The 12927-nt window shown below is 40.4% G+C and overlaps 2 protein-coding genes across 5 annotated transcripts in view; one reads left to right on the top strand and one right to left on the bottom strand.

Moving 5' to 3' along the window:
• Positions 1-5457, top strand: part of adam22 (ADAM metallopeptidase domain 22) — a 61750-nt gene extending 56293 nt beyond the window's left edge. For 2 of the 4 annotated variants that reach the window (XM_031299235.2, XM_031299237.2), the window contains exons 30-32: positions 301-387; positions 2937-3060; positions 3597-5457. In XM_031299235.2, coding sequence (XP_031155095.1) covers positions 301-387; positions 2937-3060; positions 3597-3617 — 232 coding nt within the window. In that variant the 3' untranslated portion in view covers positions 3618-5457. The remainder of the gene's footprint in view (positions 1-300; positions 388-2936; positions 3061-3596) is intronic. The other 2 variants (XM_031299236.2, XM_031299238.2) reach the window with 1 other exon arrangement.
• A 1042-nt stretch (positions 5458-6499) lies between these two features.
• Positions 6500-10738, bottom strand: gtpbp10 (GTP-binding protein 10 (putative)). The gene is made up of 10 exons (XM_031299247.2): positions 10512-10738; positions 9616-9809; positions 9359-9450; positions 8988-9132; positions 8824-8897; positions 8672-8724; positions 8460-8567; positions 8263-8340; positions 7963-8086; positions 6500-7550 (listed from the first exon to the last, which is right to left on the bottom strand). Exons 1-10 carry the CDS (start codon positions 10542-10544, stop codon positions 7339-7341), a joined length of 1113 nt encoding a protein of 370 aa, XP_031155107.1. The 5' UTR covers positions 10545-10738; the 3' UTR covers positions 6500-7338.
• Between the last annotated feature and the right edge of the window lie 2189 nt (positions 10739-12927).

The following is a 12927-nucleotide window of genomic DNA, read 5'->3' as shown; positions in this document are numbered from 1 at the left end:
AACTGAGCCTGTAACACACAACACAGTTGTTTGTGATTTCCATGGTGCTGTTTTCATCTGAAACCACACACAGGTCTGTCCGCCATCTTCTCACCATTTTCTCAATTGCATCTTGGTGTTTGTTTAGGATATCTTTGCTCTCTGCTCTGCTTTCCTAAAATATTTCCTCTTCCTCTCTTCCCTCCCCCCTACACTTGCTTATTTCTGGAGATTGTCCTTTTCAATTTCTGTTCCTTCCTTCCTTTTCTCTCTTCTCCCCCTCCCTGTGTTGTGTCCATCACCCCCTTCCCCCTCCCACAGGTATTTAACCCCTCGCTTCAAAGAGTTTTATGATGTAACTAAATGGGTAGAAGATGTGAATAGAAACACTCAAGGACCTTACCTTAGGTATTATCTCAGACCATGTCCCGTACCCCACACGCTTTTCTAAAACCCCCCCTCACTTTTGGTTTGATTTGTGGCTTGGTCAATGAAAGTTAGCTTCAATCTGGACATTTAAAAGTAAAATCTCAGAGAAAGTGTTGTCGACAGCTGGCATGTTGCGACTTGGGGTTCCTCAAAGGGGTTGCTTTACATTATAATGTATCCTATTTTTCGTCATTCTTCCTTTTAGTTTGAGTAAGACATTCATTTTTTATTTTTGATCAGCTGCACTTTACTTTACAGACTTATTTTCAGCAAATGATTCTGCAAAAACAACAATGTCTCTTACTGCCTGTGCTAGTGTGACAATTATAATATTCCTTATTTCTCCTTATTCCCTTCTTTGCTTCTCCCCCTCAGTCTCTTGTTGCCTCTGCATGTTGCGTGTTGTTCCGTCAGTAAGTGTCTGTGTGTCGGCCTCGCCTCGCTCCCAGTGACCTCACGGGCCATCGCATGAGTGTGATATCACTGCCGAGCCTCTGCGCTGACATCATCACTGTGCTGTAGGCCACCACTCTGATCATGTTCAAGGTCTATAGATAATCACAAGCCACAAGGTTTCCTTGACAACAACAAGGAAAGCTCATGGGCTGTGTTAAGCATCCATACCATGTCGGCGACCGTTTTTTTTTTTTTTTTTTTTTTTTACTACTACAAGCTAAACGTCAATAAGCAGTGTAGTCTATAGACCTTCACTGTGTTCAGGAGCACATTCCTGCCATTCTCCCATTAATACATCTAGTGAAGGACAGAAACAGTCCAAAGGAGTAGAGACATGTAGAGGGTTACATCGGGGAGCCCTGGTCTCAGAAGTAAAACTAAATACATTTTTTTCTCACAGACAATTTTATATAACTGACTGTTTGATTATTTCCAGCACTAAAATCGGCACAAAGTGCTTCCGATTTAATTGTCTGAAACTAGCAGCTGCTTAGAAAGATCTATAATTAATCCGAAAAAGTCACAGGTACAGTTAGCATACGAAGATGAGCTAATTAGCATTAAATAAAAACAAACAGCTGAGGCTGATGGGAATGTCATTAGTTTTTAAGTCATTTGGTCATAAACCAAAGTATTGGACAAATTGTAATTTTGAGGGTTCCCTTTACAATTCATCCAGAGGTGAATGTGTGTACCACGTCTCAGCAATCCATCCAATAATCATCTCATTTAAACCACAAATGTAAACCTAATGAAAAAAGTCAGGGGCTCACCAAAGTCAGTAGGATTCATTCTCTGGGGACCATGAATGTCTGTATAATATTTCATCTTAATTCATCCAATATGTTGAGATATCTCAGCCTGGACAAAAGTGGTGGACTGCCATCCATAGAACCACACTGCTGACTAAAAAAAACAAATCTTTATTTCTCAGAAAAGGATAGCCAAAACATTTCAGTAAATCACAGTATTATTTGTGGCATTTATTTTTTGTAATATTGAAGTTTCTAAAAATAAATTGTCAATATGGGAATTTATTGTGAGAAAAAGAGGATTTCTGGAACCAGCGGTCCACCCGCTCCCTCCTCTACTTTGACTTATCCAGGTATTCCGATCACCACATAGCAGCGGTGTAAACAAGCTCCTGTTTATGGGGCAGGCTTTCTGTGGCTGTTTCACTGGACAGGACCTCTCCCTCTGATTCTCTCTGTGTTGTTCTCACCCAGCGTCGGTCTGGTCTGTGGTCCCAGTCACCTCATCATACTCACTGCTCCCAGCATTCCTCATTTAAACACACACACACACAAACACACACACACACACACACACACACACACACACACACACACGTTTGTTTCACTATCTTTGTGGGGACCCATCATTGACACAATGCATTCCCTAGCCCCTTACCCTAACCATCACAACTAAATGCCTAACCTTAACCCTCACCCTAACCATAACCTAATTTTAACCCTAATCCTAAAACCAAGTCTTAACCCTCAAACAGCCCTTTAACTTTGTGCAGACCCCACAAGTATACTGTATTCCCCAGTTTTTGGACCCCACGAATATAGTAAAACAAACACACACACGCACACACACACACACACACGTTAGCTTTAGCAGCATGTGTTTTTAACAGGGACTAAAGGTGAATAATTCTGCCTAATTCTGGCCTGTTTGTGTGTCAGTGCCTGTCCCCATGATGAAGAAAAAGTAATGCTGTGGCAGGGTGAAGCATGCGAGTTGCAGGAAACTATGACTATGCCCACACCGCTGCTGGGAATTGTGTACAGAGGTTGCCCATAAAAGCTGAGCTATAGACACACATACATGATCTGTCTGTCTCTGTGCTTTTTGGTGAACAGCAGTTGGAGCTTTTAAGAACAACCTCTCTCTGTAGGAAGGTGAATAATTAGAGCATCAGGAGGATGTTGCCCAAAGTCACAGATCTAACATTAGCTCCTGAATCTAGCCTCATTTATCATCTGTGTCTTTGACCAACTTAATCCTCAACCAACCAGAACATAACAGGGAAATATATTAATAATGTCACTTCCTCTTTTCCTCAGGACGCTATCCCCTGCCAAGTCTCCCACTTCCTCTACAGGATCTATTGCATCCAGCAGGAGATACCCATACCCTATGCCCCCTCTCCCCGATGACCAGAGGAAAGCCAACAGGCAGAGCGCCAGGGCAAGTATCAGGAGCACATTACATCATTTAAAGCCAGATTATAACACTGATTTAGCAAGACTGATTTTCAATACAGTGGAGATTCGGCACGAAATAGGGCAGGTCATTATGGAGTATCTTAATGTACGAAGTAGTTAGAAAATCTAATCTTTTGCCCCCAGACTGAGCTACAGACCAACTGGATGAATCTGAACCAGGATTCATCACAAAACTTAAATTTCAGTAGTTGGATAAGTCAATAGTTCAATATGTGATGACAAGTCTTCATACAAGGATAGGGTTAGCGTAGTGTACTGAAAGTTACTGAAACACTGCTAATGAGGATCATGATTTAAAGGCTGGTGTATTTTTGTTATATCATAAAAAGATTTAAAAAAATAAATAATAAGCCTTATCTTTTAAGTACAAACCAGACAGAACCAGATTTATGTAAATTGGAAGCAAACAAATGTTAAAATAAAATGTCTTTTCCTTCATTTTCTCTTCCCCCAACCCTTTCTCTTTTCTGTGCTTTTCCCTTCCTCTCATCTCCTCAGCTGTGGGAGACTTCAATATAACAGCCTTCTTACCCACTCTGCAAAAGACCTTAAGGAACTACACTTGTCTCTCCTTTTCTATGAATGAAAAACACAAAAATGTAACAAAATTGACTCTAAGCAATTTGAGATAAAGAGAGAGCCCCCCACTGGAGTGGAATTAGGCAAAGGTGTGTGTGAGTGAGTGTGTCCAAGCATCTCTGAGGCTGTCTTGCCAGACGGCGGCATTCAGTGGATCTCTACAATACGTTACTGAGTGCCGGCGGAGAAACCAGCTCCACATCCACTTCAGACCAGCTGGAGCTCAGACTGAGCTGTTCCTGTCCGCTCAGGCCTCATCTATGGGACTGGAAACCCCCTCCACTCCGACCCCCCTTACCTGTCCTTAAACCTCGTCACAACCTCTCCTCATACTCACTTCACCCCCCGTTTTGAGCTCCTATCTAAAAGGGTTAGCGGAGCCAGGAGCTGGTCATCGTATCAAACTGCATCTCTGGATTTGTTGAGACATTTTGACGCACGTGAATCACTGTAGAAACTCCAACACTGTATGCATGAGACAACCCTGTTTATCAGCAACCTCCTCCTACTAAAAAGATGAGAAAAACAGTGGTCTGATCTGAGAGGAAAGCATGCGAGGCGGCAGTGATTTTATACCTTCTGTAGACCCTTTCTCTCCACTATAGGTAACCCATATTGTATTACCAGTTATATAACCGATGACATGGACCCAATCTGACCCCGCCCTGCTCTTCCTCCCCTCAGATTGTTTGAGCGTGTGTAAATATGTACAGTGAAAAAACACACAAAGTATGTTTTGCTTTTATGTTAAAAAAGGAAAGATTGAGACGTCTCTTCCTGCTGTATTGTGTTGTAGACAGAAGCGGATCTCTGTAGAGACCCCACACTTGTTCTGTCTGTGATTCCATTTTTTCCTCCCTCTGGCTTTTTTCCTGTGTGACTTTCTCTATCCACAGCAGAATGTAAACGTGTTTTTTATTTTATCTTAGCACTGGTTTTCATCCATCTCTGGGAGAAATACACAGACATCCAGTAATGACTGACAGCATTGGTAAATATGTTGATTGTGGCCAATTAAGATGTCGCTGGAAGCGATTGTTGAGTATTATTTAGGAAAATTTACATAGTTTTATGTGCCATTCCTGAGTGAAATGAATGGGATGTGTTGGGTGTAGTTATAGACGTGCCACTTTTCACTCATGGTGGTTTTTGGAAATTTCCCATTGATAATGATAAGATGTATTTAGTTCCCCTGATTCTATATTTGGATGTTTGAGACCAGTGTGCTCCCATTTTCACAGTGGGCAGCACATGAAGGTGCTCAGATGAATGTGAGAATAGGAATAGCGTGAGTGCGGCTGATGACCCGGCTCGGGCGAGGAATCTGGAAACTATGATTGAAATGTGCATTTTGGATTTAGCTGTGACGATTGAGATATTTAGCCTTTTAAATGATTAACTATGCTGTACAGTGCTTGCTGTTTGAGCTTGTGAAGACCAACAGCATGACAGTTCTATAATCAAATGATTTCTCTGGTAGGCTATTTGTCACTGAAAGACTTTTTCCCCCTCATTGCCTATTTGCTGTTTTCTAAAAGTTTGTGTACTACAGGCTACACGGTCAGCAACGTTGGGACAGGCAGGAAGTTGCAGGGTTTACAAATGATTGAGAACAGAGTTTTTGTGCTGATGTCATGCCAGTGTAGCTATTTAAGATGGATTTTTTTGTGAAACTAGTCCCATATCACCCCCCCAAGAGCAATTTATGTGTACAGTTACAACTCATTGTTCTACCTTGTGTAGAAATTGTCTTAAGGCGTTCGGTTTGTCATTTTACTGTTGTTCAGTTTTTGTTCCTGTGGACACTCGTTCATTTTTAATTCATGTATGCATTAGGACTGTATAGGTAATATGATCTTCACAATATTCGACTAATATTGCTACTAGTATCTTTTTTATTAAGTACCTTTGTAATGTTTTTTCTCAGCGTTCTGTACAGCAACGATTCAAAAGGTAATTAAGTGCATTATTGTAATTATGTGTGTTGATGAGTTTGAATGGAAACAGTTTTTTGAAACACATTTGTCCTGGGGCCAATAGAAGCGGTCATTCCTCTGGCATGTGCTAATCTGTATCATATAAAGGTTTGGACACACATACTGTAATGTATGGGCTCATGATTTGCCTTCTACCAGAGCTTTCTTATCTGCTCTGGTCTTCTTAAAAGTAGTGGTCTGTCTAGTGGCCCATTTATCTTCCTGGGCTACCCGAGGCTGTGGAGAGCATTATCTCAGTGCTCTTGAGTAATATTTTTAACATATTAGTGTGCTACAGCGAGACATTTGTCCTGGTGTCATGGACAATGCACTGTACTACATTCTGAGGACTCTCCGCTAAGATGGGACCACGCAGGCTGCAGTGATTTCTGTCAATCCTCCAAACATATCTGCTGTATCTGCCTGTGCACACAGCTGGACTGACAGATCCTGACAGGACGACTTTGGCAAAACGTCCACACAGATGGGCTGTCTGTCTCTGTCTGGCCAGAGACTTGAATGTATTTGTGTACCACCCAGTTTCAACCATGTGGTCCCATCCTGCCAGACACATCAGCACTCTGCTGCAGGAACCTTGAAAACCCCCACATGTACTAGTTCAAATCTAAATACTGCAGTTTGTCTTTTTTTTATCTTTATATTTTAATTTTGCCTGTATGCTGTACAGAATGATAATGCAAAAAGCAATCCCCATATTTTTTCCTCTTAATCATTCAGTATTGTAATATATTTAATATAAAATAAAACTTTCATCAACACATCTGTTTATGCTGACATTTCTAATAACTTCAGATTTTACTTGTAGAGGAAAAGAAACTACAGGTGTACTGGAAAACTGACTTTATTATTAATTGTTTTGTATTACAATATGATAAATTAGCAACACACTTGGGATGCACTGATCCAATACTGCTCTTATTTACGGGATAGTATTATAAAATTAAGTGTTTCCACTACCAGTAACATTCATTTAGTCATGGCAGACTCAGTTTTTAGTGCCACAGTAATCCCTGGACACGTCATCTTAAATAAAAAAATGAGTTCAAAGATTTTAAACTTGGGACAAAAGAGAGCACTAGTATCGGATCATACTCTGTATTGCCAAATACCCAGAGATGATGTATCGGAATTGAGGAGTAAAGGTTGGATCAGTGCATCCCTACAACACACACCAATAAAAAATAAATACAATCTTAATCTTTGTGAGCAATCAGATGAAGTAGAATATAACTGGTGGGTATACCTGGGGCACCTTTCCTCTCTTTCAAGGGTGAAGAAGGACATTGTGTAATTCAATGTATCTGGCACTACAGCTGGTGCTGCTTTTGCTTGACCAACATTTCATTGGTAAGCATATATTTCTGAATAATGATGGACCCGGTTTACTGTGGCTTAGATTTTAATAACAACCGCCGACCAAACGAGCGACTATTCGAAGCACAGATCAATTTGTGCTGAACTCGTGGAACCTCAAAATCATCTTCCATCACTTCCATGGACAGTTCTGCATTGAAGCTGCAGTTTCTGTTGTCACGTTTCTCAGTGGATGCTGGTTACTTGCCATTAAAGTTCAACTAGTTTTATACTTTTTTGACAGACAACTCATCCGTCATCGTACACTACAGCTCCTGCTGAAATGTGTGACATGTTGTCGTCCATGTTCATCACAATTGCTTGTGTGAGTGGTACCTCAGAGCCTGCAGTCTGTCTTGATGGATGGCTTTAGTTGCCATTGCTGCATCTTCATCAAGCGATTCCCGGATGCAACTTTTCAAAGTGTCGACACCAAACCCAGTGGAGGCAGAGACAGGAACCACGTGTCTGAATGTCATGTAGTTCTTCGGTATCATGTCATCAGGCAACAGATCAGAGAACTCTGCAGGAAGGTAAAACAGCAGAATATAAAAGCCCAGTACGTATTAATTGTCCTGTTAACATAATATAGGCAATACAAAGGGTTGTGATTCTTATTTTTTTTGTTGTCATCAGCCAATATGCATGTTCAATGCTGCACCTTTTTGGGTTGTTGTCCTACATCTGTTAACACTTATTATTGCAGTTGATCCTGATTTTAACTCCTTCCCTGTTTTCATCTAAACTGGTACAAGGCTAACGCCCCTCTGACTCCACGTTTGTATTACTCAAGTACATCAAACTGATAGACAGCTACAAAACGATCCTTGCATTGAAAAAAAGTGCATTCAGATGCATTAAACTAAACATCAGCAGTAAAGAAAATTATAAAGTTAATGAATAAACAGTAACCCCCCCCCCAAATTCAAATTCACCGTCTGGGTTTTGGAGTTGGTCCTTCAGCTCTGCTAATTTGTCCGCAGCATCAGGCAGGTCCATTTTGTTCACCACCAGTAAGGCCGGCTTCGATACAAGCTCCTCTTTGTACAACTCCAACTCCTTGAGGCCGTGGTGAGGAGGAGGAGAGGATGAAGAACATACATACATGGTGTGCGTGAGGTGGATGGATCAGGAGTCAAGTGAAAGAGAAGAATGGTAAGAAGAAGAATTACAATTAGAACTTTATTGCAAAAATCATATGATAAATTCTGAGTCTTTCATATCATCATTCTCACCTTGGTAAGAAGTTGAACAGCTTCAAAGGCTGACCTGAACGGTGTTTTATTTGCCAGTTGGAAACCGCAAACATCTACCTGCAGCCAGACAAAGCACAGCCACATCAAACTCCATTTTCATCAGCAGGTAATTCTGACCACATTCAAACATATACTGTGTGTAGGTGTCCGCTTATGTACTTTCTGTCACTACGCACCACAAACAGAAGCTGCTTGGTCCTCTCCACATGTTTTAGGAACTTGTGGCCCATGCCTTTGTTTATGTGAGCTCCCTCAATCAGGCCTGGGAGATCAGCAACAGAAATCTACCAAAAATAAAGAGCACCACTCAATGAGAGAAAACCACTAAAAATAAACCAATATTCAAGGGACAGTTAAAAGGACAATACGCCAATATGCCTTACCACACCTGTTTGTAATCTTTATACATCAGTTTGCCAATCTCCGGCTTCAAAGTTGTGACTGTGAAATAACAAATATTTTGCCATGTTGACCTGAAGAATTATTTATCTCAGACAGTACAGTACACATTTGTACATGTGTGTAGTATTATGTACTCACAAGCGTAGTTGGCAATCTGAGGTGTGGCATTAGACATGGCAGCCAGGAGAGAGGACTTTCCTGCATTTGGGAACCTGATGATGAATTGGCACCAAGAAAAACAGATATTCAAGTGAATCTCAGCTGAAATTAACCCATACGTTCATGTTTCTCTCTGATCTTACCCAACAAGGCCTAAGTCAGCAATGAGTTTGAGGTCCAGTCTTAGGTTTTTGGTCTGGCCCTTACTGGGCTCAAACGCAGAGTGGTAGGAGCCTCCGTGTCCTCCTTTCACCACCATCAGACGATCACCCTCAGTATTCAGGTCACCTTGGAGAGGTTAGAGGGTTGAAAAAATATGAGTTTTTACTGCAAAAGCAGTAGACTATGCTACTCCCATTTGACTATCGATACTCTATGTTTTATGCCACATGATGTACTTAACCACATAAACAAAACAAAATAAGGGCTCTATTCTAAAATTGTATCATTGACTATGCTGCCCATACATTGATATAAAACATGGGCGGTATTATACAAAAGAAGTATGACATACCAAGTATTTTGCCATCATCAGTGGTGACTGTGATACCAACAGGTGCCAAAATCTCCTTGTCCTTCCCTCTCTCTCCCTTAAGTGCTCGGACACTGTAGATAAATTAGCATCTGTTATACAACATGCTGGAGGATCTCTGACGAACATAAATCATCAGCTGATGTCAGTGATTGGTGAATAATAGCAAATAATAACAGATATTCTATTCTGACTTGGCACTTTAAATGAAAATTAAGGCTGTATATATAGAAACAAACCTGCTGTTGGCTCCTGCTCCACCTACAAAACGTTTCTGGGGGTACTTGTCCTTGATCCTCTTTAAGGTCATATTCTTTGTAGCTACCACCCAAACATCTCCCCCGTTTCCTCCCTGTCCCCCAAGACGGGGTAGACCCATACCGCCACCACCTCCACGGACATACAGGCGGAGGTTATCCACAAAGTTCCCATACTGCAGGACGCAGAAAATAGACATTACAGTGATGAGAATCAAAATGTATCGACGATTATATTGGGTTTGACCACAAACGCTAATGTTGGCAAAAACAACTGCAACAGCTTGGGTTGTTACCTTTGAGGGCTAAATACATACAACTACAACTCATTGGGGTATATATGATATTTTCAAAGTACTGTAGTGCTAGCATTAGCATTTTCTGGAGCTTTCTATTGTATCATGGGATTGTTTTGACATACTGCTATTTCCATGCTTAATGTTTAACTCTGAAGTCAACATGAACGAGGAGTAAAAGTCCTATTGATTAAATCATAACAGCTACTGAGCTTGCATGCTAACAGATCCATTTGAAAGCTCAAAGAAAAGCTAGTAAGTACGTTGGGACTGTTTTGTCAAACATTAGGCGTTAAATCACTACTTGACAAAATGTCAGAGATGACAATGAAGTCTATTTCCAAGGCCAACAAATAGTTTTCATGCTTAAAAATATATAATTGTTTTCAATGCATTTTACGCATTTAATATCACATAAAGCTGTGAAAACACGTTAGTCAATGTTGATGTCAGTTAGCAAGAGCCTGCCACACAGCTAGCTAACAGTTAGCTTGCCAGCCGATGTCACCATTACAGTTGTTAGTAAACACACACTGTGGGATTTTTCCATTAGATTAAAATTATGTCTGACACAGTACTTACTTTCCGGAAGCATATTCTACTGAACTGGACCATCTTCAGTGGCGTCTATTGCCACGTTTTGTGTTGTTGACTGAGCTAGCGGCTAATTGACATGTTGTATGAAGGACCGGAAGCGGTGGGTTCCTCCCAGCTTATTGGATCGTAAGGGCAAAGAGGCGGGACTCCGCAAGGGTGAGTGACAGCTGGAGACCCTGGTCCTTTTTATTTATAAATGTAAGCCCCTGTAAATACAGAAATAGTTCATGAATACTTATGTTGAATCCCACGATAAACTACACTTTCCCTTTACCTAATATTTTAAATATATGGCAAATTGTGCATATCAGCTGCTCTATCAGAATGATTGAGCTACCAACCGAATAAAATTGCTGAGATGTGAAATATCAAAATGGACTAATAGTCTAGGTCCTGGGTAAGATTATGTATGTGCTTCATTTAGCGGAGAATATCTCAACTGTTATAGATTAATATGACCCCATTGAACAATGTGGGATGTGTGCCAAAATCTCTACCCGGGACGAAAGTCTGAAAATGACCACAATAGGTGACACTATTATCACACTACAGGTGAATGGGACTTTGTCTTCCCTTTATAGATATCCTCATAAATTTCTACCAGATTAATCTACATATTAAGAGAAATACTTTTTGTATTACACTTTGTCTTAAAAATAAAATAAAATATGCAAATTAGGCAATATCTCATTAAATATGCGTACATATTTAAACTCTTGAAGCTACAGATTTTCTGAGGTGATCACAATGTTTACAATGACCATGTAGTGTAAGGGTAAGAATTCTGGTTTGATATTTTTAATTGTGTTTCTGTAGATGTTCAGTGTGGATGTCGTGTGTGTGTGTGGGGGGGGGATGTCCTGTTTGGTGCTGTATTGAATGGAAAATTATAAATACAATTGTATACAAACAAGGGACTTTTTTTTAAAACAAAGAAAATAAGCATTTGATTAATATACAGACATTTTAACCTTGCTATTATCATTGGAACGTTAACTTAAAGTGAAAAATACAAAACAACAGGTTTACTCCCTGTGTTGCAGGGTCCCTGTGTTTCACAACAGAGTCCAGGTATGTGGATGATGATGAGAGCTCATTCAGTGATAGGATTTTTTTAACTATTGCCTTCCTTGCATTTGCAGCACTTGCAACAACGGATACCAGCTACCCGACAGGGACACCCATTCTTGTGTGCACACTTGCCACACGAGCAAGGATCTGGTAAACCTTCAGGTTTTCAGATTACAATCTCAGGGACTAATAAACTGCCCTTTTTTACAAAACCATAAGCATCTGCATTTAAGATCGAGGTGGCGTCTGTAAATGGTGCTTGGACCCAAAGCTGCTGTTGATAATAAGCTCTTTGTATATGTTTTCTTGCATTAGTTGAGGTGCAAGCAGTCCTCTCAAAGTCCATCTTAAGGGCATTACTATCGAATGCAGCAATGTGCAGGTCGTCAAATGTCTCCATGTTCGTTGATGGTTTGAGACATTTGACCAAGAATGTTTCCGCCATTTGTATTGCACTCTCTGTTAGCTGTGGACAGTTGAAATTGAGAATCAGAGAAGAGTTGTCTGGTTTGCGGACAGTGTTCAGAGCTGCAAGTTTGGTTGATATTTTGCTGGTTGTATCGCACCCAGTCAGCGCACGTAGTGCTGGGAGACACTGTGAGCTCGTCTCCCAGCGCTTTGCAGATATCATGAAGTGGTAATATTGATCTTTTCACTTCTGAGTTGCGGATGAGCCAGAGCTCTTGGAGGCCAAGATTTCTCCAATTGACTTTTATGTGATATAATAGGCACACAAAGACATCTGTCACCTGATGACAGTGTCAGTGAATTAGATCCTGTACGGTGACTTAAAATGTTCCGCACATGGAACATCATCCTGTCATCAGCTTCCTCGTGTGTGCAGTTGAGATGTACTGGTGATGACATTTTCCCCATTTTGCAAAAAAACAAAACAAAAACACTGTAGCAGCTAGCTAGCTAACAAACTGTAGTTAGCTAGCTACAATACACACCACATTAAATATAAAACTGATACAAATTCATTATAATTATTTAAATACACAAAATTACAACTCATATGATAATGACATGTAATAAGTGTACACGCCAACACAAAGAATAAAGAGTAGATTTCCTTATTTTTCTTGATCTCACAAGTCATCTTGCTTGACAGCCATGTGCTCTGCTATGACCTCAGGTCACTATGGCTGCCAAGTAAACTTTTGTTGAAAAAAAAAAGTTGGAGGTGATGACAGCAATATTTAGAACAGGTAGGGAATGTAAGCTTTTAAAGTTTAGGTTAATAAATAACTGGCAATTACTGTATGTTGCTAGTTGTATGCAATAGGTTGACTGTTTAGCCAATTTCTTTATATCAAATCAGAATGCT

The sequence above is a fragment of the Sander lucioperca genome, chromosome 10 (assembly GCF_008315115.2).
Source record: "Sander lucioperca isolate FBNREF2018 chromosome 10, SLUC_FBN_1.2, whole genome shotgun sequence".
In the NCBI taxonomy this organism is placed as follows: domain Eukaryota; kingdom Metazoa; phylum Chordata; class Actinopteri; order Perciformes; family Percidae; genus Sander; species Sander lucioperca.
Note: the sequence above shows the minus strand (reverse complement) of the source record. Positions and strands in the feature narration are given on the sequence as shown.